This window comes from Prunus dulcis, chromosome 2 (genome assembly GCF_902201215.1).
Source record: "Prunus dulcis chromosome 2, ALMONDv2, whole genome shotgun sequence".
NCBI classification, from domain to species: domain Eukaryota; kingdom Viridiplantae; phylum Streptophyta; class Magnoliopsida; order Rosales; family Rosaceae; genus Prunus; species Prunus dulcis.
Window position 1 is genome coordinate 17,988,250 of NC_047651.1, and position 26,446 is coordinate 18,014,695.

Genomic DNA, 26,446 nt, shown 5'->3' on the forward strand with positions numbered 1-26,446 from the left:
TTTTCTTTTCTGTAGCAGCATACAAATTCCAGCTTTTCATCTGTGTGAAAGATATGGGGAAACCAAATGTTTTTAATAAGTTAGGAACATGGAGAGGAGGAGTTCGCAGCTCGATCTTTGTATTAAGTATCTTTGCTCTTCTCATCTCTCTTGGTACTTTATCCAAATTCAACTCTCTCGGATCATTTCATGTCACTGATACTCTCTGCAATTATGTAAACCCTGAGAGCCAAAGAAGGCCAGACAGCCATGTGAGAAGAACTCTTGAAACTGTTATTCAGAAAATCCAACAAGAGCTCGACAAGTTCAGAGATTCAGAACCAGAGCCGTCTTCATCGAAACATGTGCTGAAATACAGTTCCTTTCTTGCTGATATTTTGGGGCATATTGAGTCAGTGCAGACATCTCTGTCACAGAATGAAGAGACTCATGAGCTGAACAGTGGTGCCAAAGACATCCATCCTCTCTTAAAACCGAAGCAGCAATCCGATGAGCCTGCAGATTACTTTCTGATCGAGGAGATTCGAAAGTATGTCAAGATCAAGCCGAATAGATTAGGAAAGCAGAATTTCATGGGAGCCAATGGAACTTTCACCAGTATTGGCCATGCTTGCTTTGCTATGAAGAAAGAGCTTGAAGAATACATGGACTATGACATTGGTGAAATCTGCAATGATGATTGGAGGCTGGCTCAGAAGCTAATGGTTCATGGATGTGATCCACTTCCAAGGAGGAGGTGCTTTTCCAGGGCCCCAAAGCTATACAGCAAGCCATTTCCAATTCATGAGTCCATGTGGAAGCTCCCTGATAATCGAAATGTCCGGTGGAGCAACTACAGGTGCAAGAACTTTACTTGCTTGGCAAGCAACAAGACTCAAAAGGGGTTCTTCAAATGTGCAGATTGCTTCAATCTTCAAGACCATGAAAAACCCAGATGGATCAAACCAGCATATCTAGACACCAATTCAAATGTGACAGCAGATTTCCTAATCCCTGAAGTGCTTAACATCAAGCCTGGAGAGATCAGAATTGGACTGGATTTTAGCGTAGGAACTGGGACTTTTGCAGCCCGGATGAGGGAATTCAATGTCACTATTGTCTCAGCAACTATCAATCTTGGGGCACCTTTCAACGAAATGATAGCTCTTCGTGGACTCGTCCCACTTTACTTGACGATCAATCAACGGGTGCCATTTTTCGATAACACTCTGGATTTGATCCACACAACAAGATTTCTAGATGGCTGGATTGATTTTGTGCTGCTGGACTTTGTTTTGTATGATTGGGACAGAGCTCTGAGGCCTGGGGGTTTCTTGTGGGTTGACAGCTTCTTCTGTTTGAAGGAGGATTTGAGTGATTATTTGGAAGCCCTTAGGATGCTGAGATATAAGAAGCACAAATGGGTTGTTGTTCCAAAGCTTGATAAAGATGATAAAGAGGTTTTCTTTTCTGCTCTATTAGAAAAGCCGGGTAGACCTTTCCGGTAATCTTAGATTTGATCTTAATTATGTCTGATAATCACATAATTGATCTTATGTCTGACAATCTTTATTGTGTTTACATGAACTTAAAATTTTGAATATGATTTCATTTCCAGTTAGATGAGGTTCAATGTGAATGTGATGTGTATGCTTAGTGTTTTCTGCCACAAGGGAAAAGTTTCAGCCGAGTCCATTTTTTCTTGTCAATACAATAATAATGACCAGAATTTAGAGGAGTTCACACGGCCATTTTGCATTGTAGGAGCTGTTTGTCAATTTCAGTCATCAATTTTCCCACTTTTCCTTGATGCAGATAAGGGTCCACCAATGTCAAGTTGAAGAAAAAGACACTAATATTAGGTATATTGTTTTGCGGACCAGTAACATGAAACTTGTAGATGTAGCGGTTGCCCAACTTCAAATATATTCAAAATGTTAGGATTAGTCGCTTACACATAAATGGATAGTTTCTAGTCGTTGATACACATGAGACTCGTAATGCATCAACGCGCGGGTGACTCCATAGTTAAATCCTTGCCAAAAACATGAAGCCAAAAGAAAAAATGTGAGAGCCTGCATCTTGAAGGGTCCCGTGACATGAGGGCAGGAAGAGTCTTTGTGATCCACGGGCTTCAGGCTCCTCACTCGATAGTTATTTGCAAATCAAATAGCTGCATTTATTTATTTATTTTTCTTTTTGTCAAATAAATATTACTGCATGAAAAAGAATGGACATCAATCATCATTTTCATTTCAAGGGTAAAATCTTGATTGATTGAGACTCAAATGTCGACGGTCGATGCACATTCTTTTTAACGGACTCGGATTGCTGTCCAGTGGGCCGACTGGCCCAGAGCTCTACCAGAAACTGACGTATTCCGCCAACCAGAAAGATTCCAAGGTCCCATGCCGAAGAAAAGATAAAGAAGAAAGATTCAAAAGCTGCATTAACAGCTTAAAAGTGTAAAAACCCTCTTGTAAAGTTTAATAAATTACAAACAATTATCTTTCATCTGGAGAGTTAATTTGTACTCGAATCAAGGTAAAATAATAGCTAACAAAATCCTTTAGAAAGTTGAAACTTTACAACTTCCTATTTTAGTGCTTAAAAGTAAGCCTAAAATCTCTGAGTTATGATGCCGACTCATGCCAATTTTATTTACCGTGCAAATTTGGCATCTTTTTTTTTCCATCCTAGATCTTAGGTTTTGTCTGAAGCGGAAAATAATAGCTCTCAATTATTAAGGAAAATAAATATCACTTCAAGAAATAGTGGCGACTTTGACAAAAAATCAAAAGAAAAAAGAAAAAAGAAATAGTGGCGAGTCATGCTAAAATAAATTACTCAGACATATTTTCTGTGAGAATTCAATTCACGAGCTTTCAATGCCTAAATTATAGACTTTTTTGAAGTAGAAAAAACCTCTTGTTCATGTGTAAAACCTACCAACTTTTCATACAATTAATTTTTGTTCTACTTAATTTCGTTATAAACTTGACAAAGTTTTAAAATTTAAATTGATCTCTAAAACCATCCCCATCACAAAACAAAAAAAATGAAGGGAAGTAAACAACATCTGAATCTATCTCTAATTCTCTCCGTCACACACACATTACGTGGAGCGCTCTAAGAAAAGTGGACCCCACAACCCACCCACGAAAAAAAGTCACCCGACCGTCCAAACCACTCATGTCTTGATTGCTCCGCGCCACGTGGTTTGCAACCTTTCAAACCCAAGTCGGTCACTTTACCATTTCAAATTTTCCCGGACCAACTGGCTCAGGACCCGAACCGCAAGGCTCGAGCAAATCAACAAAATCAACGGCCCAGATCTAGTCTCGTGTCCCGCAACCTTATATAGCTCGCTCTTATCCCAACCCCAAAACCCTACTTTACTCTCTGTTATTATTTCGGTCACTCATCTGAAAGTTTCGGGAGATTTCATTTTCATTTATATTTTTGTTTTTGGGGTTTCGGAGATCATGGCTGACCAGTCGGAGAGTGCCGGTTCGACGGTGGAGCACGAGAAGTCACTGATGGAGAAGATCAGCGAGAAGATCCACGATCATGACTCGTCGTCTTCGTCGTCATCTGACTCGGATAACGAGAAACCGGAATCGCCCAAGTCTCAGAAGCCCAAGGTTTTCAGGATTTTCGGGAGGGAGAAACCAGTTCACCATGTTTTCGGTGGAGGAAAGCGTACGGACATCCATTCTCTCTCTATGAAGTTTTTTATTTATTTTATTTTATTTGAAACTAAGAATCATATCTTTTGGAAAAAAAAAAATTTGAACATTGTCTTTTGAAAGAAGTGAAACGAGTATACCAGTTTGATTTGTGTAGGTTGTAGGTTGATCTGAGATCGTGATTATTTTTCTTGGTTAGATGCTTTTATGCTTTGTTTGGGTGCTGATAAAATTTCTGAACTTATGGGTTTGATTTCTTATTTCTTCTATTGTTGTGTTCAGATGCTAGGAAACTGTAGAAAAAAAAAAAATATGGGCAGGAAGATGCGAACGTTTGTGTTTTTCGAGTAGAAATATAGAGTAACTAAATTCCTTTTTCTTCTTATATATATTCTTTTGCAATGGGTCCGATCTTCTTAGTTGATCTGTTAAATCACTTCATTTACTTTGATATTTGGATCTTCAATGCCGTTTGGTAACCCGGATGCTCTATCTTTAGTTATCGCATTAGAGTTCAGACTTCAGATTTTGACATTTCTGAAATGTTGCAGCTGCTGATGTGTTCTTGTGGAGAAACAAGAAGGTTTCAGCTGGTGTTCTTGGTGGAGCCACTGCAGTCTGGGTCCTTTTTGAGTTGCTTGAGTACCACCTACTTACTCTTGTTGGCCACATTTTGATTGGTACCCTTGCGGTCTTGTTCCTCTGGTCCAATGCCCATTCTTTTATCCACAAGTAAGATACTTGGTTTTTCCATTCATGGTTTCATCTTCTGGGTGCTTGCATAGGATCTGAATATAATTTATGGTTCTGTTTCGATCTTTGCCTTCTAAGTTAATAAATTTGCTTTTGTAGGACTCCACCTCGCATCCCAGAAGTTCATCTTCCTGAGGAACCATTCCTGCAGGTTGCTTCTGAGCTGAGACTTCAAATCAACTGGGCTTTTGCGGTCCTTCATGATATTGCATCTGGCAGAGAATTGAAGAAATTCCTGATCGTATGTAGAATTGATCTCTATAACTCTTTTTGATAAGCTTTTCAATCAGTGTATGGTGACTAGATTGGTTATTTAATGGGTTTAAAGTTTAAACAGCTTAATGTGCTTAGTTTATTGTCTCATCAGGATTACTAGTTTTTAGAACTTGTTGCTATGCTATAATTCTTATACATAAGCAGAATTTTTTAAGTTTGCTCTGATAATGTACTGTCGATTTCAGGTTATTGCTGGCTTGTGGGTTCTTTCAATTGTGGGGACTTGGTGCAATTTCTTGACCTTGTTTTACATATGTAAGGACTATGGAAAACTTGTGTTGTGTGCACAAATATGTTTGATTTATTATTGTACTGATTTTAATAATCCTCATTTTGTAAAACAGCTTTTGTTTTGCTGCACACGGTGCCTGTCATTTATGAGAAGTATGAAGACAAGATAGACCCATTTGCAGAGAAGGCAACTATTGAATTCAAAAAGCACTATGCAGTGTTTGATGCTAAGGTTCTCAGTAAGATTCCGCAGGGGCTGAAAAACAAGAGGTCTTAGAAAGTCTGAAGTGTTTTGTTGTGCTTTAAAAGCTCTAGGTTTTGTAGTTGAGCTTCCCATGCTGTTCAAGTGTTTGGGTTTTGTTATTCAAATGACTTTATGTGGTCTTAGCTTCCAGAATTAGGTTTGTGATGTGCTTATACGTAATCATGGGAAGCCTTTAAACAGCACATTAGCCATACGTTTATTTTGACAACTTTATGCTATCCAATTCTGTCTTGTACATGGGTTGTCGCTTATATGAACAGTTATGGTGTATGTTATTTCATGCTGCTTCTCCTTTTGGTTGCTAGCATGATATTTTGGTGCTTAAGTTTTATGAAAGTTTAGCGTTGTGTCCCAAACATACCTAAATTAAATCAGGTGGCTGTGGCGTGTTTTGATATACTGCTAGTGTTTTAAGTTTATTCCTTATATGAATTGATTATCTATTTGCATTTGGTTTAGATTTTTGGACATCTGGTTAGGCACTTTGAAATGTGGCATAAGCACGTGAGCTTGACATGTTTCTGGCAATGGAAATGTTATTCTTCGTTGAGTATCGTGTAACGTCTGCTCTAAACTCATCCTCTCATTCTGATTATAATTCAATGTTGATAGGATTTTAGATTTTGTAATGCGATTCTTCAACTCAAATTTGTTTGGTTTGACCTTAAAAATGACCCGAATGAATATGACAAAAATCACTTTTCATGTACTTGTCCATATGATCACGTTAAATGGGTGCGGGAGTCACATTCAACATGCCATCAGGGAACGTAACTCTGCTGCTGATATGCTTGCTTTTATTGGGATCTCAGAGACTTTTTATTTGATCGAAATCTCTGAGACTTCGTGTCTCCATATTTGGAACTCTACCCCTGCTGCTGCGAGACAATTAATGTTTAATGATTTGTGTAGGTTTTTGTACCCTAAAATATGTTGCTGTTTAGTGTTTGTGTTGGGCTTCAGCCCTCCTTTTTTCCCCCAAAAAAAAAAAAAAAAAAAAAAAAAAAAACTTCGAATGGATTGTACATTGTGAGCCCATATTTTCTCAATATATGTATATGGTTGAATAACGTCCAAAACAAAGATTTCAGCCGGTACCGAAATTCTCAGTAGGCTGAGAGGGACCATGAAGGAAGACAGGAGATTCAAGTTGGGTTGAAGAATAGAGAGTTCTGAGCAAATCTTTCTCACTGTTGCATCGATTTCACATATTTTCCCATTGTTGCAATTATGCTGGGCATCCACGCCTCACATTCGTTTTACAACTTCCCACTTGTTTAACTGGCTTGTAAATTAAATTATCAGACAACCATGCACGAAGTCATTTGAGTGAAAGAATTGATTGAACAAGATTGCGGGGCTACAAAATCAAACAATGATCTATACCTTTGATTAATTACAACATACAACGAATCTTCTTCAGTATCTTGGAAGGAGTCTTGAGGCATAAGGATTGCTTTCCGCCGATGTGAGAGGGACTGTTGAGAATTCCGAATCAGAATGCTCCGACCGAAAGTTACTGCGGAAAGGTAAGGGGCTTGTATTTTGGATTGGCGATAAGTTGAGTCTTGAGAAACCCAACTCAGTACCACTGGTGGAAGTCCTATGGTCAGGTTCCATCGGAACGGCTTGTGCAGAGGTTGGAGTCTTGTGTGAATCTTCTTGAGATCTGCCGGAATCGTCTGCAGACTCCCTTCTCTCCCTTTCTTCAGTTTCTTTGAGCAGAAAATCAACCCACAGATCTGCAAAGGACTGAACATAGCAGAGAACAAAGTTAATGGATGCAACTCCATTAAGTAAATGCGGACCTAACACCATGATAAAGAAAAGGCACTCGGAACACTTTTCAGGGCAGCTTATTGGTTGGAAATTAAGAGGAAAAACAAATCATGTTTTAACAAATAGAAGCATGCAGGAGCTAAATGTAGAACGACACATCGGAAAAAACCACCAAATTAAAGTACAGCAAATACGGAACAAATTAAAATACCCAATGCGATTTGAAAAAACACTAGTTGGAAATCAAAGTATACCACCAAATAATCTTTTAATTGAAAGGAGAAAAGAAAGGTACATGGTTCTCAGATGCCGCATTTGCAGATGCTCCAGCTGAACCGCCGCCCAAAATGCCACCAACGAGGCGGCCAGGCAGACCAAAAACTCCACGAACAACACCTTTACCTGCACCTTGAGAGGCGCCTATTCTCTGCTTGTCTTCATCGGAGAATCCCAGCATGCGAGCCATAAGATCCAGTACCTGGACAGCAGCAGAAAAAGTACATGAGCCTGGCCATATTAAAAACTAAACCAATTGTCATGGATCAGTACTGCACGAGGCTGGATAGGGGTGGGACTTGACAAGCCAGAACTAATAAGTTCTTGCATAAAGCAAACATGACAAATTCTTGCATCAGTAGCCCCATCATGAAGCTAGTCTAGTGTCATGAAAAAATTTCATACCTCTTTACTGTAATTTCTCTGAAAGTAGGTCACCAGTAACTTGATCACAATGCGTCTGTGACAAAAACCAATCATCATTAACATTGCAATGCACTCTTTCAATAAAACAGCATTATTATTAATAAAATATTGTAAATAAATTCAACCAAGAATTCTCTCCAACAAGGTAGATACAGCACTCCTGTAAAACAAAAGAAGAGAGCTGCCAAACACTCCAGACACAAAGCCATAACCCATAAATGAATTTTGAAGGCAATGTCACTACTCCATATACCTAAAACCAGATAGAAGGCCACCAGAAAAGGAAAAACAGACCAACCTGTCAACAAGATAATCTGAATCTATTGACATCCTATTAAGCCTGGTCATGCTCTGTTCAACAGCTCGCCGTAACTTTGCATTGTCTTCCTCCAGTTTGTTTACTCGGTTTTTCCAGTCTACTACTATCTTCTCAGCTTGAGAAAGCTTGGACAAGATTTCTTCCTTTTCCCTCTTTGATGCTTCTGCCTGATGATCCGCATCCTGGTAAAATCATAGAACATTTTGACTCCGATTATTTTGTGTGTTAGTACTAGAGAAGACCATCAGAACATACAGATCTTAAATTCATTAAGTGATGCAACTTTATATAATATAAGTAATTATCTTCTTGTTCTTCCTATCTCTCCCCTCAACTAACAAAGGAAGGAACATGATTTGCATGATCACAATTATGGGGCACCAGTGTAATAAATGCATTGCAGGTAATATTATATAGCACCACAAGCAGATTAAAAATTGCATAATATAACAGAATCGTATTCTGACAATGCAAAGGAAAAGGAAGAGAACATACTTTCAAGAGCTGATAAAGTTTAGCCAACTCTTCCCTTGCCCGTGCCAAATCTCCTTCCAAATGTTCCTATACAGAAAATGAAACTTGCATAAGAAATAAATAAAAATTCTGAGGACTCATAATTCAACACAAAACATTTCACGTGCCTTCCCATATAGACAGACAACAAAATTTGAATTTCATTACCTTAGCTTCAATTTCAGCATAGTATTGACCAAGAGCAGTTTGAAGATTCAAAAGTTCAACATTTTTGGCATCTATTGTGTTCATACAGCTTTCAAGTCTTTTATTCAGATCATCAATAAGTTCCTTTGATTTCTGAAATTCGTTATTGTTGATCATCTTCACTTCATCCTGTTTTGCAATCGCCTGCTTCAGAGCTTTCTCCAAATGTAATATTTGAGCTCTTCGATATTCGTTACTTTCTCGAAGTTCCTCAATGACTTTGCTGTCTTCATCCATTTTTTCAGACTCTTCAGATTCCTGCACGAAGTATAAGCCAAAAGAAAAAATCCTCGTCAATAATTTTCCATGACATTTTCACTTGGTATATACAGGATGACAAATCCACCAACAATGTTTCCCGTGCAATATAAAACGGTACTCATAAATAATACGAACAAAATAAAGAGTACAGTATCCAAACTACCAAAATTATCTGTACACAGTAAATAAAACCAAACTTGCACACAGAAGTATACTCACAAAGTAATGAAAATGAAAGAAAACATTTATGAAGAATAAAATAATAAAATAAGTACAGAGACTCTATGAACAAGAGTTACAACTTTAAACCTCAAACAAAGATCATCAATACAAAATCAAACAAATATCATATAACTTATTACTGCACAATGCAGTAATTCAATTTTCTGCTAAGGCAGTTCGCAGCTACTATCATGTGGACTAGGAAAAATACATTGTCCTCTACAATTTAAACAATGAGTGTGCAATAGAAAGAATAATCCACTGAACAATATCCTCAGTCTAATAACATCAACAACAGATTCAAATGGAAAGTTTAAAACGTGAAAAGTTTGATGCCACTCAAATTTTGAATGCAAAATGTCATGCACGACAATGCAAATAATGGATATATTGAAGACATATAACCTTTTCTAACAAATGCTGTTTAAGGCGTGACAACTCTTGCAAGGCTTTGTCCCTTTCAAGGCGCATTTCCTTCAAATCTTTATCAAACTTTTGTAACGATTTCTCCATTTCTTCCTTTCCAGGAAAACTTTCTGAAGAATCTACCGGCTGCACAGAAGGTTAAAAAAATACTAATTTAAGTTAAAGAACTGGGTATCATAATATCAACCACCGAGTTATGTCCAGCATGCGAAAACATGACTAGTGCAGTAAAGACAGACACACGCACTTCCCCCACCCCCACCTCCCAAGCCACTCGAAACAATCAAAGGGAGAGGGATTAGCTAGGAAGGATTCCATAAAAATTGCACAAAAAAGCAAGTATTGTGTTCCCCAAAAATTCTCAAACTGCACACGTATTACCTCATTCAAATGAGTTGGGTGCTTATTCAAAGATTCAGAAGCATCTAAGGAATTTCTTTCAGTTGCAGTCCTGCTCGCTTTCAACGCAACTTCAAGTTCATTCTTCTCTATCTATATACAATGAATAAATGTTAGAGTGGATTTTATAAGGGGACAATAACTAGAAACACAAATTTTCATCAAAACATGAAATTATCAACCTTAAGACTACTATTTTCCTTCTCCAGGGTTGCGATTAATCTTTTCAAACCACCAGCAACATCATCTGCATTTTCATCCTCCTGTCTATTCAACTCCATTTGCAATCGATTTATCTCAGACATTTTCTCCTTCAACACATTGCTTATTTTGCTTATCTCGATGGAGGTCTGCCAAAAGAAACATGAGCATGCCGTACCAAAAGGCAGAGGTCAGAGAACCAAAACAAGAAACATATGTGTACATACATAGCTGCCTCCATATCCAGCTGCTTATGTCTAATCATAAGTAAAGATAATAATAAAAATTGTACATTTCCAAATTAATATGGTAGTGATGCCAGGAAAGAGAACCACATTAACATCTATAGGCACATACAAAATTGACACAGTTAAATATGCAAAACATCTGAGCACTCAAGAACTAATGGTAATCATACAATAAACGGAAAGAAAGGCAATCATTCAACTAAATATGCATCTATATCAATAATTCTCAATGTCTGTATCAAAATTTGAAACTCACTTTCTCTCTATCCAACTTCAGAAATTTAAGCTCTTCCTGGATAGCTTCATTCAATTTCTGTTGTTCTGTGACCGAATACAGATTGAATAAAGAAATTAGATAAATATCCAATATGATAATTGTAGGCCCACTTCTGAATTTTCGCAGCCCAGCAGTGTACCTTGTAATTTTCGATGTACATTTCCTGACTGATTGCGTTCTTTTTCAAGTTCCATCCGCAATTGTTTCATCTCAGCTAGCACTGCTGTCTGGGACCTATTTTTCTCTTCTAGTAAATCTGCAAGCTCCTAGAAGGCATTTATACATCTGTTGTCAAATTCTTTCATCATTTAAGAATAAAAAAGAGCATACAGAAAACCAGAAAGAAAAAAAAAAATTTGAATTACAACTGTAGCCAAAACCTGATTTGGATAACTATTATAGCCAAAATCAATTTTGTTTCTGAAAATAGATTATAGCGAAAACACTATTGGAAAAAGGAGATATCTAGATCAAACCTAAAATACAACGTAGGCAAGGAAAACATAAATATCAATATAGTTCATAAAAAAATCATTCTTAACCTTCCCAAAAGAAAAGTCAATCCAAACATTCAGCTATTCAAAATAGAACAGAATACAAGGTGCATTACCCTTTCATTCCCCTGCATATCTGAAAGCTGTGCAACCCCATTGCTTATCCCATCCTGCGTAAAGAAACCACCGTTCTGTTTCTGGTGTCCAGAATAGCCAGTTTTTGTTTGACTTGTCAATTTCTGCTGTCGGTTGGGTGACTGACTACCACTACCCTGAATATAATTACAAGTTAACTTAGCCAATTACCATAGCTCAAGCCTTATACTTCAGTGATAACAAGAAAGATAAGAGAAAACGATTCTGGTAACTCAGTATTGTAAAATCGACATATACTAAAAGAACGAATGATATGAAAGCAATTCAATGCAAATTTATGCATGTCCCACTCCTTTATGGAAGCTAAGGACCTGAATCTCCGCGCTTTGCAGTTAAAAATATACGCCTCTCAAGTCCACTACGGTACTACCTTATTAATACCCCTTCCTATAGGGTGTCCAGACAACTAACATCCTGGACCAAATTATTTAAAAAATAATAAAAAATAAAAAATAATAAAAACTAGTAGCGAGATGGTAGAGATATACTTTTCTTATAGAATGGCTCTTCTTTGTACATATGATAATAGATATGTCATCAAGAAGTTTACGATTTAATTGAAGAAAACCATTAAGTACTACATCGAAATATATGTTAATTATCATGCTCAAATACACTAAGATGAACAACTACCTTGAGCACGTTGATGCCATTTGCCGCTGCTTTGTGATTTTCATTTCTAGACGCATTCAGAGATGCAGTAGTTGAGTCCAGGTTCTGTTTTAATGAGCCATTTTCTTTACTCAATCTGGAAATTTGATCCTGTCAAATGTGAAGGTTCCAATTTGTCAAAGGACATGTTGTGATATATACTGTCAAGATGCCACTCCATACAGGATGTAAGGCACACAAATCCAATTACAGATACCTCCATCAAACAAGATAAACAAAAAGGATGAAATCCATAATATAATTTCCATTGAGATTCATCAGGTACCTCCTTTTCCTTTAACAATGCGGCATAGTTTACTGATAATGCTTTAATTTCTGCCTCAGATTCCTGCAGCCTCTTAATATCCGCTTTGTATTGTTCGATCTAAAATAATAGAAAATAAAATGCAGAGCACAGTATCATAAAATACTCCCTCTTATAAAAACAAATCAAATAGCAGCTGCAAAAGACAAGGGAGGGGGGCAGGGAAGACGATATGGCCAGAGACCAATGAAGATGATAATCAAATAAAGGGAATGACTCCTCTAACAACTCAACATTCTCTTTACACATAGATTTTTCAACATGAAGTCAGACTCAAGTATAGATACATTTAGTGATGTACTTGTGTTAAAATGTTGCAAAAATTAACAAGAAGAATCCAAACAAGTGAATGCCTCAGAATTAAAAATCATCCATCTTCCTAGACAGCATCATAAATAGAATACTAAAATCATGTTCATCTTACTTGTCACAAACTATCTGGCCTGACTTGGGAAAATGATGTTTTGGATCTTATACTTGATGCATAGAAGCCACGCCAAATCAATAAATATCATAGACCTCCTAGAAGTAATGTCACCACAAAAGTTACATAAAATGTTGGCAACCACACTTTGTATCCACAATTCTGCTTCAAAGCCTGGATCAAGGCTTATTAGACTCAAACTAGTTGTCATACTATGCGTGCAAACAGACAGGAACCTAATCTGTGCATTTACACACAATGCACTACGGCTGTCAGTTTAGAAAATGAATAGATAATTTCTTAATTAACAACACTTGCTAACGGGAACTAACCAGCTTACTAATTACCATACATGCTCCCATGAAAGTTCTACTGCTCTCAACCTAAATTAATTGGAAACTCGGGCTTCAAAACGAAAATAAACCACAATTTGCAAATCTACCTCCATTTCGAAGTTTGAATTTGCATGCCACACACAGATGCCGAATGATTCAATACTTCACTAAGATAATAACCAAACTCTCAGCAAAACACACAATTCAAAATCCAAACTTATCAAAATCGCAGCATTTAGAGCTACACAATCCAAAATGCCTAAACAACACAGTCCCAACTCTCCAATCCAAACAAAAATCAAAACCCAATTACCGAAACAGCCAAGTCCAGATAAAAACAATGCCAAACCTCGGGATTAATAAAGGAATCGATGCCATTAGGGATCGGAGAGCGCGAGGGGGACTTGGAATGCGCGAAGCTGTGGGAGTTCCTCCGATCAGAGATGGAAGAAGCTTGGGCTCCATTGAGGGAGGCGTAGATCTCGAACTCCTCGTCTTCGTCGTCTTCGTCGTGCACATCCTGCGCCATCTTATTGAGGTTCTCCTTCAGGTTGGCAATCGTGCTCCACATCCTTCAAAAACCCTCGCAGCAAATATTTAAGCGTATGAATGCGCGTGCGCTTGAACTGGAGAAATTGGGCGCTAAAATTAGGGAAAATCGGAGGTGCTTTTTCTCGGATTGAGAAGAGAACTTAGATTGGACAGGGAATTGAAAATGAAATTCGGCAGATCTAGGAGAGGAGGGGGACCGAAGAGGTGGAAATAAAATCAATTGGAATTAAATTTGTTTTTATGGTTAGAGGACACGTTAATGTAACTTATGAAATGTTGATATTGGCAAGTCACCGCACCAATCAGGCACTACAATTTTCCCACCATTCCACAGGGATAGTGGTTTATAAGATTATCTCGCTTGCGTACGAAAGTGAAAGGACATGAAATGAAACTTAAGGAGGTTATCCACGGTCTTGTTTCTTTTGGGCCTGCTATCTGGGGCTAGCAAGCACACATTTGAAGCCCAATGATGATATTTTTTTCTATGAAGGGAAGCTTTGGTGAGCTTGTGTGGCACAATCCCAAATGCATGAGTAACCAGCTAGCTCTGCGTCCGAGTGGCATTTCACTCCTACCGACATTTTATCCGCTGATTCTTCAATATTAGTCGGTTTGGACCTCCGTTTAGTTTCACTCATATTTCATCCAGTACTCTAGCTAACACTAATAATTTCAATGGAATTGGCATATGCATCACTTGAGTTAATCCAACCTAAGACTTTGGATGCAAAGATAAATACACTTAACCACTTGAGTTACAAGTTTTTTTGCCAATTCAATTCAATCATAGATATTAAAAGTTGACATGAACGAAAATAAAACTCTGAATATGTGTTGGTGTGAATAGCTCCAAAACTTCTTTTTGTTGCTAAATTATAGGAACGGTCGTTGAATTATACTTGGATTTGTAGAGAGGCGGGGCTAGATAAAGATGCTTGGTTAATTTAGATCCTAAAGGACAAATGATGAAAATACAAATTGGAGTATAGTTTAAACATTATATTATAAATCCAAGCTATAATTGAAATTACTCTAATCTATGTCAGCTAGAGATGGGAGGGTTCAAACTCAGATGCAAGTCGGGCGGATTCACTGCCCTGACTAACTAGTCTAACCCAACTACATATGCCCTATAATTTGTTTTTGTTTTTGTTTTTTTTAAATAATCGAAAGGAAGAGTGAGTTTGGGTTATTTTCCAAAAATGTATTATAAGAAAATAAAATTTCGAAAGAGGCATAATCATTGGACGGCTCCTATAAAATTAAACAAATAATAATCATTGGACGGCCCGGATGCATTAGAAGTCCAATCCTTCCCCTATATGAAGAGCCGGTACTCCCAGCAAACCCAAAGTTCGCCGCGCTTTAGGGTTTGCAGTTCTCTCATCTAATGCCGCCTCCTCACCCTCTCGTTTATTTGTCGTTTCATTCGATTAGTGTTATCTTATCTGAAAACAATGGCGATGCGATGAAGAAAATAATTGAGATGAGAAAAACTCATCGATTGCTGTTGCAAAATGAATAGCCTATATGGTTCGTATTCACTGAGCATCATCATCTCACTATTTTCTTTCTTTATTTTTTTATTTTCTGCTGTTAAATCTTCTCTAACCAACCGAGGGACCTATGGAGGGAGCGCGTAAAAACGGTGCGCTTTCGGCCAAGTTTGCCTTCGAATATTGTTCTGAAATCCGATCGCCGAATCGCATGCTTGTATTTTGGGGTTCGGTTTGATTTTCCGATCGATTTTTTCATACATTGATTATATATAAATTTGAGTTGAAATTGAAAACTGATGCGAAGGTCCCAGCGGAGGGGCAAGCTACTCAGAAATGAGGCCTCTCTAACATTATCAATTAAACCTTCGCAAACTCACGCCAAATCGTACGACGCCCAGATTTCTCTTTCACTTCTGTGCGTCTTGAACCCTTGGCTACATTTCTTTTTTCAAAAAGTAAAAATAGATGAATGCGCATTTTTTTCTGGGATGATGTTATTTTTGACGAGTTTGGTATTTTTAAGGAGCCACTTAAATACTTTGATATGCTTATTATTAAACGAAGAAAGAAAATAACCATCGATGCCCATAATTAAAAAAGAAAAATAATACATCCCAAGAAACGCTAATAGTATAGCCGCGCGGCTATACTATTTAAATCTCAAAAGTACAGCCGCACGGCTCTACTATTTAAATATTCGAAAATATTAAATAGTATAGCCGAGCGAATATACTATTTAAATCTCTAAAATATAGCCGTCCGGCTATACTACTTAAATATTCGAATATATTAAATAATACAGCCAAGCGGTATTACTTAAATATTCTAATATATTAAATAGTATAGCCGCGCGGCTATACTATTTAAATCTCTAAAGTATAGCCCTCCGGCTATACCACTTAAATATTCGAATATGTTAAATAGGACGGCTATACTATTTAAATCTCTGAAGTACAGCCGGTCGGCTATACTACTTTAATATTCGAATATATTAAATATGATAGCCGAGTATTTAAATCTCTACAGTATAGCCGGCAATACTGGTATAATACATTAATAATTTAAGAGTATAGCCGCTCGGCTATACTGCACTATCGGCAGGATGTCTTTCTATGAGTGAAAGAAAGAGTTTCCTAATTGACAAGATGGACAAATTAGGCTCAACGAAGAAAAATAAGAGACAACTGCTCATAAATTACTCTGACTCGTAAAGAAAATTGACAAGTTTTTATCATTAAGCTATATCATCATCATCTGTATTACAAAGTTGAAAAAAATCATTTCTACAAGAAAAATAACCTAAATCCCAAGTCCATCTTTTTCTGCAAAATCTGCCATCGGCACTGACTGATTCAAGCTACAGCAGCAGAGTCATTTAGACTGCACCAGGTAGGATGCCCATATATCATCTGCAGGAGGTGGGGGTTGAATCCAGTGTCCCGGTATGCGGCTGCACCAAATTTAACAGAATTATAAGCTTACAAATCATTTATTTAGAATCAAAGCGTACTGGGGATAAACAATGATTAAGACACTAATAATGGCGCTGGTGATGTATGCTGCAGTAGTATATTCACAACTCAAGTGTGAAGGCCAGGCACTATTTGTAAGCGAACATCTCAACAACTCTCAGAAGTGCACTTGAGTTCATTATCACAATTATCCTTTCCTCCCTTATTTTTTTCTTATTGTCTTTTCCATTTGCAAATTAAGAGGAAAAAGAAAAAGAGAAAAAAGTTGCCAAAGGCTAATTAAACGGCGCGTCATGATAAAGTAGTAGGAAATAATTCACTCACCTTCCTCCCGGTCTTATATAGGCATCCCATGTTCTTCTCACCTGCATCCAGTACAGTCCTCATTATAATCAAAGACCAGAATAAAAGAGATGATAGTGTGCAAATGTGATCAGTTAATTAGATCTTTCTCATGTTGATAAAAATAATGAATAATCAATGGCCCTTGAATGGGCAATCTACAGAACTAGGGGTATTTTGCACTTCAAGTTACCTCAATAAGGGTGCCCATATCAGTGTTGCTACCATGATAGTAGTGATAAAATTCAATGGGTAAGTTTGCCACTGCATCATAAGCTCCGCTATAACCCTCTCCCTGTGAAACTTGTTTCCCAGGTTCCTTGTTAGTGACTGCACTAGAGGGCACTGCATTAGTGATTGGAGTTGTCTGGTCTTTACTTTCCCTACTCTCGCCTCTATCGCTGCTTTGATCTTTAGAGTCAGGTCTGAAATTCTCAGTTGTTTTCCTAGATTGCTCAACAGTTGCTATGGCATCCTTAGCAGCATCCATGTCAGCTGCCATGATTACTTGTTGCTCCTCTTCCTCCACTGCAGCCCGTACTCTTTCAAGAAATTTATCATCCTCCTCAGGGAGAAAATGACCTGCATAAATACGCAAACAGCCATAAGTAAGACAAACATGGTAGGAACATGATGACAATAATGCATGCTTGTGTGTAATATATTTGGTTGTATTTGGATATATATATATATACACAAAATTTCACTCTAAATGTAGTGTCAAACAGGCACCCTAAGATGATGGTGCATGATAAAAGAACTTGATTGCTAACCTATCTACTTACACATCACAAGACATACAAGTTAGCCATCCAAAAGAAAAGAAAAAACCAAAAAGACAGCAAACCTTGTTTCTTCAATTTTTCAATCCTGATGGAACGCAACTCTTGCAATTTCTCTACAATCAATACCGTCTCAAGCTGAAATATGGAATCAATTGTCAGCGCAACACATTTTCTAATTTTTTTTAAGAGCAGCTGAGCAACATTACTAATTTATTACAAAACAAGAGCATTTGAGTTGCTTATGATTCTCACCTCAGATTCTAGTCTCTTTCTCTCTTCTTTTGCTTTAAGCTTTGCAATTTTTCCCATGTCCTCCATCTGAAAACCCACATGCCATACCTCCATTTCTAATAAACAGAAGCCAAGAATGACTGAAACATATGCAGCTTAAGAAAAACATCTCAATACCTTGCGTTTAGCAATATCCTTGGCAATTTCCCTGGCTCTCCACTCATCAGCTTCTCGATCAGCTTCTTCGAATCTTTCGCGCTCCTGTGCATCACCAAAGCAATAAAAAATGTAAGCAAATTAAACCAATTAAGCACTTTCTGCATCCCAATTGGAAATGAGGAGGGAAAGGGAACAAACCAATCCACCTTTGCACTCATTTCTGCAATGCGCTTCCTCTTTGCTTTTCTCCATCGTTTATTTCTCTTGCACTTACGTATTTTATTCGATAACCGAAGTGCCGCAGATTTTTCCTCCCATGGACACATTTCATGAGTGATCGCTCTAAATGGAGCAAGCTCAACTCCTAGTTTAGCCATTAAAGCATTTGCAGCTTCCACTGAAAGGGACACTTGGGACTCCAAATTGATCCTCCTCTCTTTCAAAAATTCAGAAAACTCACTGACTGAAGCTCCATCATCATCCTCAGCTCGTTTACCATCTTTGATCAACCTCACCATCTCAAGCTCTTTCTGCCTACGAATTCATAAAATCGCAATTCAAAAGTTAAAATAAGTTCCAGAAAGCTCCTAATCAATTTGAATTTAGAATGATAAAACGCTCAAACTCGTACATTGCTTTTGCTAGACGAAGAGTGTCTTGCAAGTTCTTGAGCCGCTCACGAACATTTGAGGTTTCCCAGAAAGTGCTCGTCATTGGAGGGTTGGGCGGCACCATTGGAGGCCACGGAGGTGGGGGTGCCGCAGGTTGGTATGGAATTGGATTCATGGCTACCAAAATTTGCTGAGAAAGAAACCCTAAGAGAGATAAAAAAGGGACTGATTACGAAAAAAATCCCCGACGAACGAGAGAGAAGGTTTTACCTGTTCGCGCCGCAGGCTAGTAGGATCTAAAATTAAGTCCTTTGTCTATGTTTATATATTATATACAGTGATGAATTAACAACAAGGTCAGGATGGCCGAGTGGTCTAAGGCGCCAGACTCAAGTTCTGGTCCTCGAAAGAGGGCGTGGGTTCAAATCCCACTTCTGACATTACCATTTCTTTTATCCTTCTTTTTTCATACTTTCGATTGGGCTACACATTGGGCCAACCTCCAAGTCCAAGGCTTGAAACGCTTGCCGGTTGTCTCTTTCTTTTTTTTCAGTTGTTGTTGGAAGTCCTATTGTCCCTTTAAAAGTCAATTTGAGATGCAAATATGAATTTAAATTATGTAAACTGTTCATGAATCATATCCCCAACAGATCTACATTGGGAATGAATTATAACTTTAAAGCACGAGCCTTCCCCTCCTCAAAAAAGAAGAGAAGGCATAGAACATAACTGGAATGATACGATACGTAGATGATCCGAGTGTGAAAAGATTTGTGAGTCATGATATACAGTTGATCTATTTAAAAGGATTTGTTGATAATAGCTATCTGGTGTTGTTTTGTTCACTGCTTAGATAATGTGTTGGAAGGTTACGCATTACTGCAGCTCCTCCCTTTAACATCATGCAAGGATTGCCTCCTTTCCAATTGTTAGTTAATGGCAATTTAGAACCCTGAATTAAAAACAGAAATCTAACAGGATCCCCAAATGGTTAGTTGATAGATGGTTGTGTTGATCATGAAGATTAAATTGAAACACTGGAAATGTCAAAGAAAGGTCCTCTGACGAGAGCAAAACTATGATGGGGGTGAAGGAAATTGGCATGTCCAAGTAGCTCCAGCATAAGCAGGAAACTAGATGTAACATAAACTGTTTTTTCTTCAGTCAGAAAGACCAGTTCTCCAAAACAACACCGTAGAGCATGAAGGCAAAGATGGCTTCTTTAAATTGTAGCCAATAAAATGAACAAAATCAGGCAACGTCAAAATGGTATTTCTTAATCAATCAGGACATTTGGGAGAAGGTGAATTCGAACTTAAGATTTATTCCTTGGAGGAAACTGACTGAGAGTAGGCTTCCTATCATATACACTAGTGGATGAAAAGGAATGCTCATGAAATTACTGAAATTAAAAGGTTGCTGAATTGGTTTAGAATTGACAAAAGAACTACAAAACCAATAGACAGAGATCCATCTCCAAAATTTGTATTGGTATCAAACTTGATAATGCACATCAACAAAAATTAAATCAGTATGTTATTGAGGTCTAAACAGAGAAACATATATAAATCAAATGCTGTCGAAGGGAGTGCCAAAAAAATATCAAATAGCAATTGAAAAACCTGCTGAAAAATTTATCTCCATCCTAGATGCCCCAACTTATAAACAGATAAGGTAAATGTGGGGGCAATATCTTGATGAGCGTCAACAAATCTCAGCCATGGGTATTAACAGCTTCCCAGGCCAAGTTCTTCGGGATTGGAATATCCATGTCCCAAGCCTTCTGGGCAGCAGACCTTAGAAGCCTAATAGTGGTTACATTGGCATCCCAGAAGGACAAACTCTTGTAAGGCAAATTGTGCTTCTTGCATAGGTCCTTCACAGTAGGAGAAATCTTCCTAAGCTGGGAACGGGGTAGTCGGGGGAACAAATGGTGCTCAAGCTGAAACTGTAGCCCACCATAGAACCAGTCCATCCAACTTGAGCAAGAAATATCCACAGTACCAGCTGTCTGCTTCTCAAACCAATCATTCCCAGTTGGTGGTCCAAGATAAGTATCTCCGGTGAAATGGTTCAAAGTGAACTGAATGTGCTGAAGTGCTGTCACTGCAAAGCTCGCAAGCACAAACATCACCCTCTCGCTCCAATTGGGCAGACATGAAACAAGGAGAGGAAACCAAGTCCAGAAAACAAGGATTCCCAATATGTTCAAACCTCTATCTGGGATGCTTCTCTTCGAGAACAATAACAAGAAGGTCTGTATAAACAAGTTAACCCTTCCAACAATCATGATCGGATAATATGTAAAATGCTGGTGGCTGACTAAAAATCTAGCCACAGGATCAAAGGTTAACTCTCTTCCATAAAAGACCGATGTTATTGAATGAAAGAATTTTGTGGACACTGCAAAGACTGGCATGTGTTGAAGATCAGGATCATAATCAAGGCTGTTGCAGGCAATATGGTGGGCATTGTGAGTCCATTTCCACCAAGCAATACTGATCCCAGTAAGGCAATTTCCAGCCACAAACTGAGCCATTTTGTTGTAGGTCCGGCTCGACATGACCTGGTAATGGCCAGAGTCATGACCCATATAGGCAGCCTGAACCCAGAGGACCCCCAACAACAAACCACAACCCAAATGGACCAACACACTCTCAGACTTCAATACACCATAGACAACAAGGGAAAGCATTACCACAAGACTTATCACAGAGTAAAGAGCCCCATGCCCTTTGTTTTCAAACAAACCCAATTGGTTAAACTCTGAAGCAAGTTTCCTATAGTCCTTGGACACCTCTGAGATCTGGAAATCTTTTAGATAATACCCAGTAAAGAATTTTCCCAGGTACTGCCATGCGGAGGCAGGATGGTATGCTATGAATCCATCAGTGACATCTTGGCCAGCCATATTGAAGAGAACGGCTTCCCCACCTGGGTGATCTTTGGCCCAATCAGAGACATTGTAAACCTTACCCTTGATGGAGATCCACAAGTCCCCTGGCTGCTTGTGCAGCTTCAGCTGCTCAACAGTAATGTACTTCCTCTCACCCTCCATTATGGCTCAACCCTATAAAATGGCAATTCAACAATAAGATTGCTAACAAAAAGATCCACAGATAGATCGGCCAACATAAACAAATCAAACCAAGACAACCCTTTCGGATCTCCGTTTGATATGCACTCGTAAACAAACAATTAGAGCAAAATAGAGCAAAACTTTGCAGTTTAAGGCCAAATAAAGAAGAAAATACAGACAAATGAAGGTGAAAGATTGAACCTTTCTTCTAGATTCAAACGCAAACAAATAAGTTAGAACAAAATACTGCAGTTACAAGGCAAATGAAGAAGAAATATAGACAAAGAATAAGGTGAAAGATTGAACCTTTCTTCAATAGTCAGTCAACTCACACGCTCCCAGCAAAATATCTTCCTGACTTCCAATCAATAAGACTAAACTTTGAACGGGTTTAGACCACTTTCCAAATTTCCTCAACTGCCCCAGCTTTGGTTTTCAGACTTTTCAAAACCGCCCCCAGGATATTTTTGAGCTTCTGCTTCTGCGTTAGAGCGGTAATGTGTGTGTATCCAAAGAGACCCACCGAGAGAGAGAGCAATGGATTAGAATCGGCCTCGTATACAACGACGCGCTGCTGTTATCATTTAGTCTGCAAGTTATATTTTCGCCACAGCTGGTATCGTTGACGGGTCAACGGAGGTAAAATATCGGGGCAAGTTGAGCGCGTTATACGACCGTCGGGCCGGCTCAGGAGCTGAAGAATAATATGTGAAGTGGAACTTATATGCTTTTGCATTTCTCGACTATGCTAAGTTACATCAAAGAATTGTACATTAAGACTTGAGGACTTGTGCAAGAGGCCCCTAAGATGAAAATGACCTGAATGTGATGGCAGATGTGTTAGGTTTTAATTTTAATTTAAATTTTTCAAGAAAAATTTAATGGGGAATCTTCCTAACTCTAAGAAATTAATTTAAATTTTTGTAAATTTAGTGGTAAGTAGTATTTAATTCTATGTCCAATACTAAGGTAACGTGCTTGACTCTAGTGGGTCGAGCCTGGTCCCATGATTAGGCTCATATTCGACTTGCATGACTTGCATGAGTTGTCGGTTTGTGAAATAAAAACTTGTATTACATATTGTGAATTTGAACCACAAATTTCAAAAGAATGTTTCCCTTAATTACACTCTTTTTTATTTCAAATCAAATCATTAATATGGTGCAAGAAGTTAGAGGAAAGGCCAATAGAGGCCTGTTAAACTATTTTAAATTCTAATGTTTGTTTAATTCTTGCATTACACTTGTCTCCCATGCATGGGGTTGGGTACTAATATGACGAGTAATATCTCATTTGAAGACATGGAGAACAAGTATCTTAACATAGGATCTCTTTGTTAAATGTTAGGCTAGAGTGTCTTTTTCTTTGGGGAGAGGCTCGTGGAGCAGTATTTGGTGATTTTATTATTCGAGAGTGGGACAGAGTCTTTATTTTCTTTTTAAATTTAGACTTCTTTAAAATAAAAAAATTATAAATAGAACTTAGAGAAATGCCAACCACAGAAAAGCTAATTACACATCTATTTGAAATAAAGCCATGGAGATTCAAGAATCATTGGTAATTTGATATTAGGGTTTGGCATTTTATTGGATGTCCAGATTTTAGAAATTTGCTTATTTTTGTTTTCTTCTGTCAAAGAGAAATTTGCTTATCTGGCCTTGGATGGAATCACATGCCCCTGTGCTGTTGTTTGTGGACCATCATTGCTATTTTATTACCAAACTGAGTGCTTGGGTAGTGGGGAAGCATCCATATGTAGAAATTCAATTGTTATTTTTTTTGGGTTAAGATTATATGATTATTCATGATTATTAAAAGTGTTACAAGGGCCAGTAATGGACAACAGCACATGGCAAATGTCAATTATGGGGCCTGAACTTTTCATGCTTTTCTTTTTTTAATGATTTTTTTTATTGAGAGGAGCGATAATGTATTAAATGTACATACTACACGAATAATGACTTGAATTTAGAACCTTACCTAAATGAACAATTACTCGAAACCACTACACTAGTGAATTCTTTGCACTCTATATGCCTAAATGAACAATGCCTAAATGAACAATTACTCGAAACCACTACACTAGTGAACTCGAAACCACTACACTAGTGAATTCTTTGCACTCTATATGCCTAAATGAACAATTACTCAAAACCACTACACTAGTGAGTTCTTTGCACGCCAAGCCAACACCATCATATTAAATAAATAAATAAAAGAGGGGGTTTAAATAAAATATGACTACATAAGACGAATGAACTGTTAAGGTACAACACAACCTCAATGCATGTCGTGAGGTTTTTGTCACATAGCCAAAAATATGCTTTCAAAGCATGTAGAAATCAGAACCCATTCCTGTGTAAAAGAAACACTGGAAAAAAAAAAAAAAAAAAAAAAAAAAAAAGAGAGGAGAGATTCATATAACATTGGACTTGTTTTGTAGAAACTGTGGATTGTTGCATGGCTGAGAGTTAAAATACATGCCCCAATTAATCATGTAAAGTCAATTTCCTTTCTTTTTTCTTGTCGTAATTTGTGATAATTTGCAGATTGTGATCTGCAACTCAGTTTGGTATGGTAATTTTCACTATAATTTACAGAATCTCGGTGCACAAAAAAGTGGAGACAAAAAAATATTGGTGAAAACTACATGGGACCTAAATGTGCGCTCAATATTTTAGAGGATGTGGAAATCCCATTTTAATTTTGCCTAATTAAGTAGTTCTCTCCGTTAATCCTCCATCATTTTACACAATTAGACATATAAAAGAGAACGAAAAAAAAAGTATGATAGTGATTTTCATGCTCTTATTTTGTCCTTTTGCACCCTTTTTCGTTTTTATGTCTTAATAATCTTTTTGTTTACATAATTTTCAAAGCATCAAAATAAAAAGGAGGAGTTCAAATGGATAAAATGGAAGTGTGAAAAGGCTACACAAGATGTCTCAAATATGTGAGGATGTGGTCTAGTATGCCGTCTGCGTTAATCCACAGCCATTGATAATTTGATACAAATGAATTCAGGTGAGAAACAAAGTGACTTCTCAGCCACGCACTCTTCCACAAAAGCACAGGGTGTTGCCATCAGAATGGGGCTAATTTTCTCCTATAAAAAGATCTGTTTATCAAAATACTACAAGCAAGTAGTAACAAGAAAAATATTACAGCTACTAGCTAAGCGTACATTATTCTAGTGTATAATGGCACCAAAGTTAGCAATTTCCGTAGCATTTCTCATTTCAGTAAGCCTAGCAGTACAATTTGGAGCTGATGCTGCAGGCATTGCCATCTACTGGGGTCAAAATGGGAATGAAGGTACCTTGGAGGAAACTTGTGCCACAGGCAACTATGAATTTGTAAACCTAGCTTTTCTTCCAACCTTTGGCAATGGCCAGACCCCCATGATCAACCTAGCTGGACACTGTGATCCCTACACTAATGGCTGCACTGGCTTGAGCTCTGACATTAAATCATGCCAAGCAAAAGGGGTCAAGGTCATTCTTTCAATTGGAGGAGGAGCAGGGAGCTACTTCCTCACATCTAAAGAGGATGCTAGGCAAGTTGCTACTTACTTATGGAACAATTTCTTGGGGGGAAGTAGTTCTACATCTCGCCCACTCGGTGACGCAGTTTTGGATGGAATTGATTTCGACATTGAAGGAGGAACAAACCTACATTGGGATGACCTTGCAAGGTACCTCTCTGCATATAGTAAACAAGGTAAGAAAGTTTATTTAACTGCAGCTCCTCAGTGCCCTTTTCCAGATGCTTGGGTTGGGGGTGCCCTCAAGACAGGCCTTTTTGACAATGTTTGGGTCCAATTCTACAACAACCCACCTTGCCAATACTCCTCTGGGGATCTTAGCAACCTTGAAAATGCATGGAAGCAGTGGATTTCAGATATTCCAGCTACCAAGATATTCCTAGGACTACCAGCTGCCCCTGCAGCTGCTGGAAGTGGCTTCATTCCTGTGGCTGATCTCACTTCTAAAGTGCTTCCAGCAATTAAAGGTTCTCCCAAGTATGGAGGGGTCATGCTGTGGTCCAAGTATTATGATGATCAAACTAAATATAGCTCTTCCATCAAGAGCAGTGTCTAAAATAAATTCTGAATCAGAGACAATTTTAGTTGTCTATGATGTTTGTGTAATTCTTACAAATACATATAGAAACATTGTGTGTTCTTGATACTTATTTTCTTCTTTTTCGCAACTAAACTTTGCAAGAGGCTTATAGCTCGAGTGGTTGAGAGCATTTTCTTCTACACCCAAGACTCGGACTTCAATTCCGTCTCCCCATTATAGTTTGTATAAAAAAACACTAGACTCCATATATAGAAGTCCAAATTACAGTCATTGATATAAACTGGAAAAGCTTTCCAAAGTCCGGGAATGTTGAAATCTTACATATGATGCCATGCCACAATAATTATTATTGACTTTTGAAAAGGTTGATGGTTGCCAATACAAAGAGATTCATATGTTTACTAAATCTTGTACACACAACCAAGAAATAATCAAATTGTTATCCCTATTTGTAATTTCTTGGTATTGAGCAGAATTCAAAAGGGGAGTAAATTTG

General features: G+C 37.9%; 6 protein-coding genes and 2 non-coding genes across 10 annotated transcripts; 5 read left to right on the forward strand and 3 right to left on the reverse strand.

The window, feature by feature from the left end:
- Positions 1–53: 53 nt before the first annotated feature.
- Positions 54–1,487, forward strand: LOC117618302. Its single transcript, XM_034347893.1, has one exon. The coding sequence runs from the start codon at positions 54–56 to the stop codon at positions 1,485–1,487; it is 1,434 nt and encodes a 477-aa protein (XP_034203784.1).
- Positions 1,488–3,272: 1,785 nt separating this feature from the next.
- Positions 3,273–5,567, forward strand: LOC117617915 (reticulon-like protein B6). The gene is made up of 5 exons (XM_034347535.1): positions 3,273–3,681; positions 4,220–4,400; positions 4,521–4,662; positions 4,883–4,952; positions 5,042–5,567. The coding sequence occupies exons 1-5, from the start codon at positions 3,465–3,467 to the stop codon at positions 5,203–5,205; spliced, it is 774 nt and encodes a 257-aa protein (XP_034203426.1). The 5' UTR covers positions 3,273–3,464; the 3' UTR covers positions 5,206–5,567.
- A 796-nt stretch (positions 5,568–6,363) lies between these two features.
- Positions 6,364–14,003, reverse strand: LOC117619033 (golgin candidate 4). The gene is made up of 15 exons (XM_034348853.1): positions 13,482–14,003; positions 12,335–12,433; positions 12,031–12,159; positions 11,358–11,513; positions 10,887–11,013; positions 10,727–10,791; positions 10,204–10,371; positions 10,004–10,114; positions 9,602–9,748; positions 8,675–8,971; positions 8,489–8,554; positions 7,973–8,175; positions 7,654–7,708; positions 7,268–7,450; positions 6,364–6,945 (listed from the first exon to the last, which is right to left on the reverse strand). The coding sequence occupies exons 1-15, from the start codon at positions 13,701–13,703 to the stop codon at positions 6,613–6,615; spliced, it is 2,361 nt and encodes a 786-aa protein (XP_034204744.1). The 5' UTR covers positions 13,704–14,003; the 3' UTR covers positions 6,364–6,612.
- Positions 14,004–15,482: 1,479 nt separating this feature from the next.
- Positions 15,483–15,630, forward strand: LOC117620455. Its single transcript, XR_004584791.1, has one exon. It is a non-coding gene; the product is annotated as a small nucleolar RNA snoR145 (small nucleolar RNA).
- Positions 15,631–16,346: 716 nt separating this feature from the next.
- On the reverse strand, positions 16,347–19,048 carry LOC117617653 (U11/U12 small nuclear ribonucleoprotein 59 kDa protein). The gene is made up of 8 exons (XM_034347118.1): positions 18,807–19,048; positions 18,382–18,709; positions 18,194–18,277; positions 18,038–18,103; positions 17,848–17,920; positions 17,194–17,582; positions 16,983–17,023; positions 16,347–16,636 (listed from the first exon to the last, which is right to left on the reverse strand). Exons 1-8 carry the CDS (start codon positions 18,959–18,961, stop codon positions 16,558–16,560), a joined length of 1,215 nt encoding a protein of 404 aa, XP_034203009.1. The 5' UTR covers positions 18,962–19,048; the 3' UTR covers positions 16,347–16,557.
- LOC117617654 (hevamine-A-like) lies at positions 17,011–25,965 on the forward strand. Of its 2 annotated transcripts, XM_034347120.1 has the most exons (2): positions 17,011–17,032; positions 25,082–25,965. In XM_034347120.1, the coding sequence occupies exons 1-2, from the start codon at positions 17,011–17,013 to the stop codon at positions 25,963–25,965; spliced, it is 906 nt and encodes a 301-aa protein (XP_034203011.1). The 2 variants fall into 2 exon arrangements, with proteins under 2 accessions (XP_034203011.1, XP_034203010.1); XM_034347119.1 differs by lacking the exon at positions 17,011–17,032 and having other exon boundaries at positions 25,066–25,965.
- On the forward strand, positions 19,143–19,226 carry TRNAL-CAA. Its single transcript has one exon. It is a non-coding gene; the product is annotated as a tRNA-Leu (tRNA).
- On the reverse strand, positions 20,248–22,589 carry LOC117617652 (delta(8)-fatty-acid desaturase 1-like). Of its 2 annotated transcripts, none has more exons than XM_034347116.1 (2): positions 22,172–22,589; positions 20,248–21,856 (listed from the first exon to the last, which is right to left on the reverse strand). In XM_034347116.1, exon 2 carries the CDS (start codon positions 21,842–21,844, stop codon positions 20,501–20,503), a length of 1,344 nt encoding a protein of 447 aa, XP_034203007.1. In that variant the 5' UTR covers positions 21,845–21,856; positions 22,172–22,589; the 3' UTR covers positions 20,248–20,500. The 2 variants fall into 2 exon arrangements, with proteins under 2 accessions (XP_034203007.1, XP_034203008.1); XM_034347117.1 differs by lacking the exon at positions 22,172–22,589 and adding an exon at positions 22,067–22,162.
- Positions 25,966–26,446: the final 481 nt, after the last annotated feature.

Excerpts from the sequence above, each read along its gene's own strand:
- LOC117617654 (XM_034347120.1), top strand. The coding sequence starts at position 17,011 with ATGTTCTTCTCACCTGCATCCA. Across the intron at positions 17,033-25,081 it reads GTTCTTCTCACCTGCATCCA|CAATTTCCGTAGCATTTCTC; the intron begins GTACAGTCCTCA and ends CACCAAAGTTAG.
- LOC117617915 (XM_034347535.1), top strand. The coding sequence starts at position 3,465 with ATGGCTGACCAGTCGGAGAGTGCCGGTTCGACGGTGGAGCACGAGAAG. Across the intron at positions 3,682-4,219 it reads TGTTTTCGGTGGAGGAAAGC|CTGCTGATGTGTTCTTGTGG; the intron begins GTACGGACATCC and ends GAAATGTTGCAG. Across the intron at positions 4,953-5,041 it reads CTTGACCTTGTTTTACATAT|CTTTTGTTTTGCTGCACACG; the intron begins GTAAGGACTATG and ends TTTGTAAAACAG.
- LOC117619033 (XM_034348853.1), bottom strand. The coding sequence starts at position 13,703 with ATGTGGAGCACGATTGCCAACCTGAAGGAGAACCTCAATAAGATGGCG. Across the intron at positions 12,160-12,334 it reads CATTGTTAAAGGAAAAGGAG|GATCAAATTTCCAGATTGAG; the intron begins GTACCTGATGAA and ends CACATTTGACAG. Across the intron at positions 7,451-7,653 it reads AGAGAAATTACAGTAAAGAG|GTACTGGATCTTATGGCTCG; the intron begins GTATGAAATTTT and ends GCTGCTGTCCAG.
- LOC117618302 (XM_034347893.1), top strand. The coding sequence starts at position 54 with ATGGGGAAACCAAATGTTTTTAATAAGTTAGGAACATGGAGAGGAGGA.
- LOC117617652 (XM_034347116.1), bottom strand. The coding sequence starts at position 21,844 with ATGGAGGGTGAGAGGAAGTACATTACTGTTGAGCAGCTGAAGCTGCAC.
- LOC117617653 (XM_034347118.1), bottom strand. The coding sequence starts at position 18,961 with ATGAATCCAATTCCATACCAACCTGCGGCACCCCCACCTCCGTGGCCT. Across the intron at positions 18,710-18,806 it reads CTTCGTCTAGCAAAAGCAAT|GCAGAAAGAGCTTGAGATGG; the intron begins GTACGAGTTTGA and ends ATGAATTCGTAG. Across the intron at positions 18,104-18,193 it reads AGGATATTGCTAAACGCAAG|ATGGAGGACATGGGAAAAAT; the intron begins GTATTGAGATGT and ends GTGGGTTTTCAG.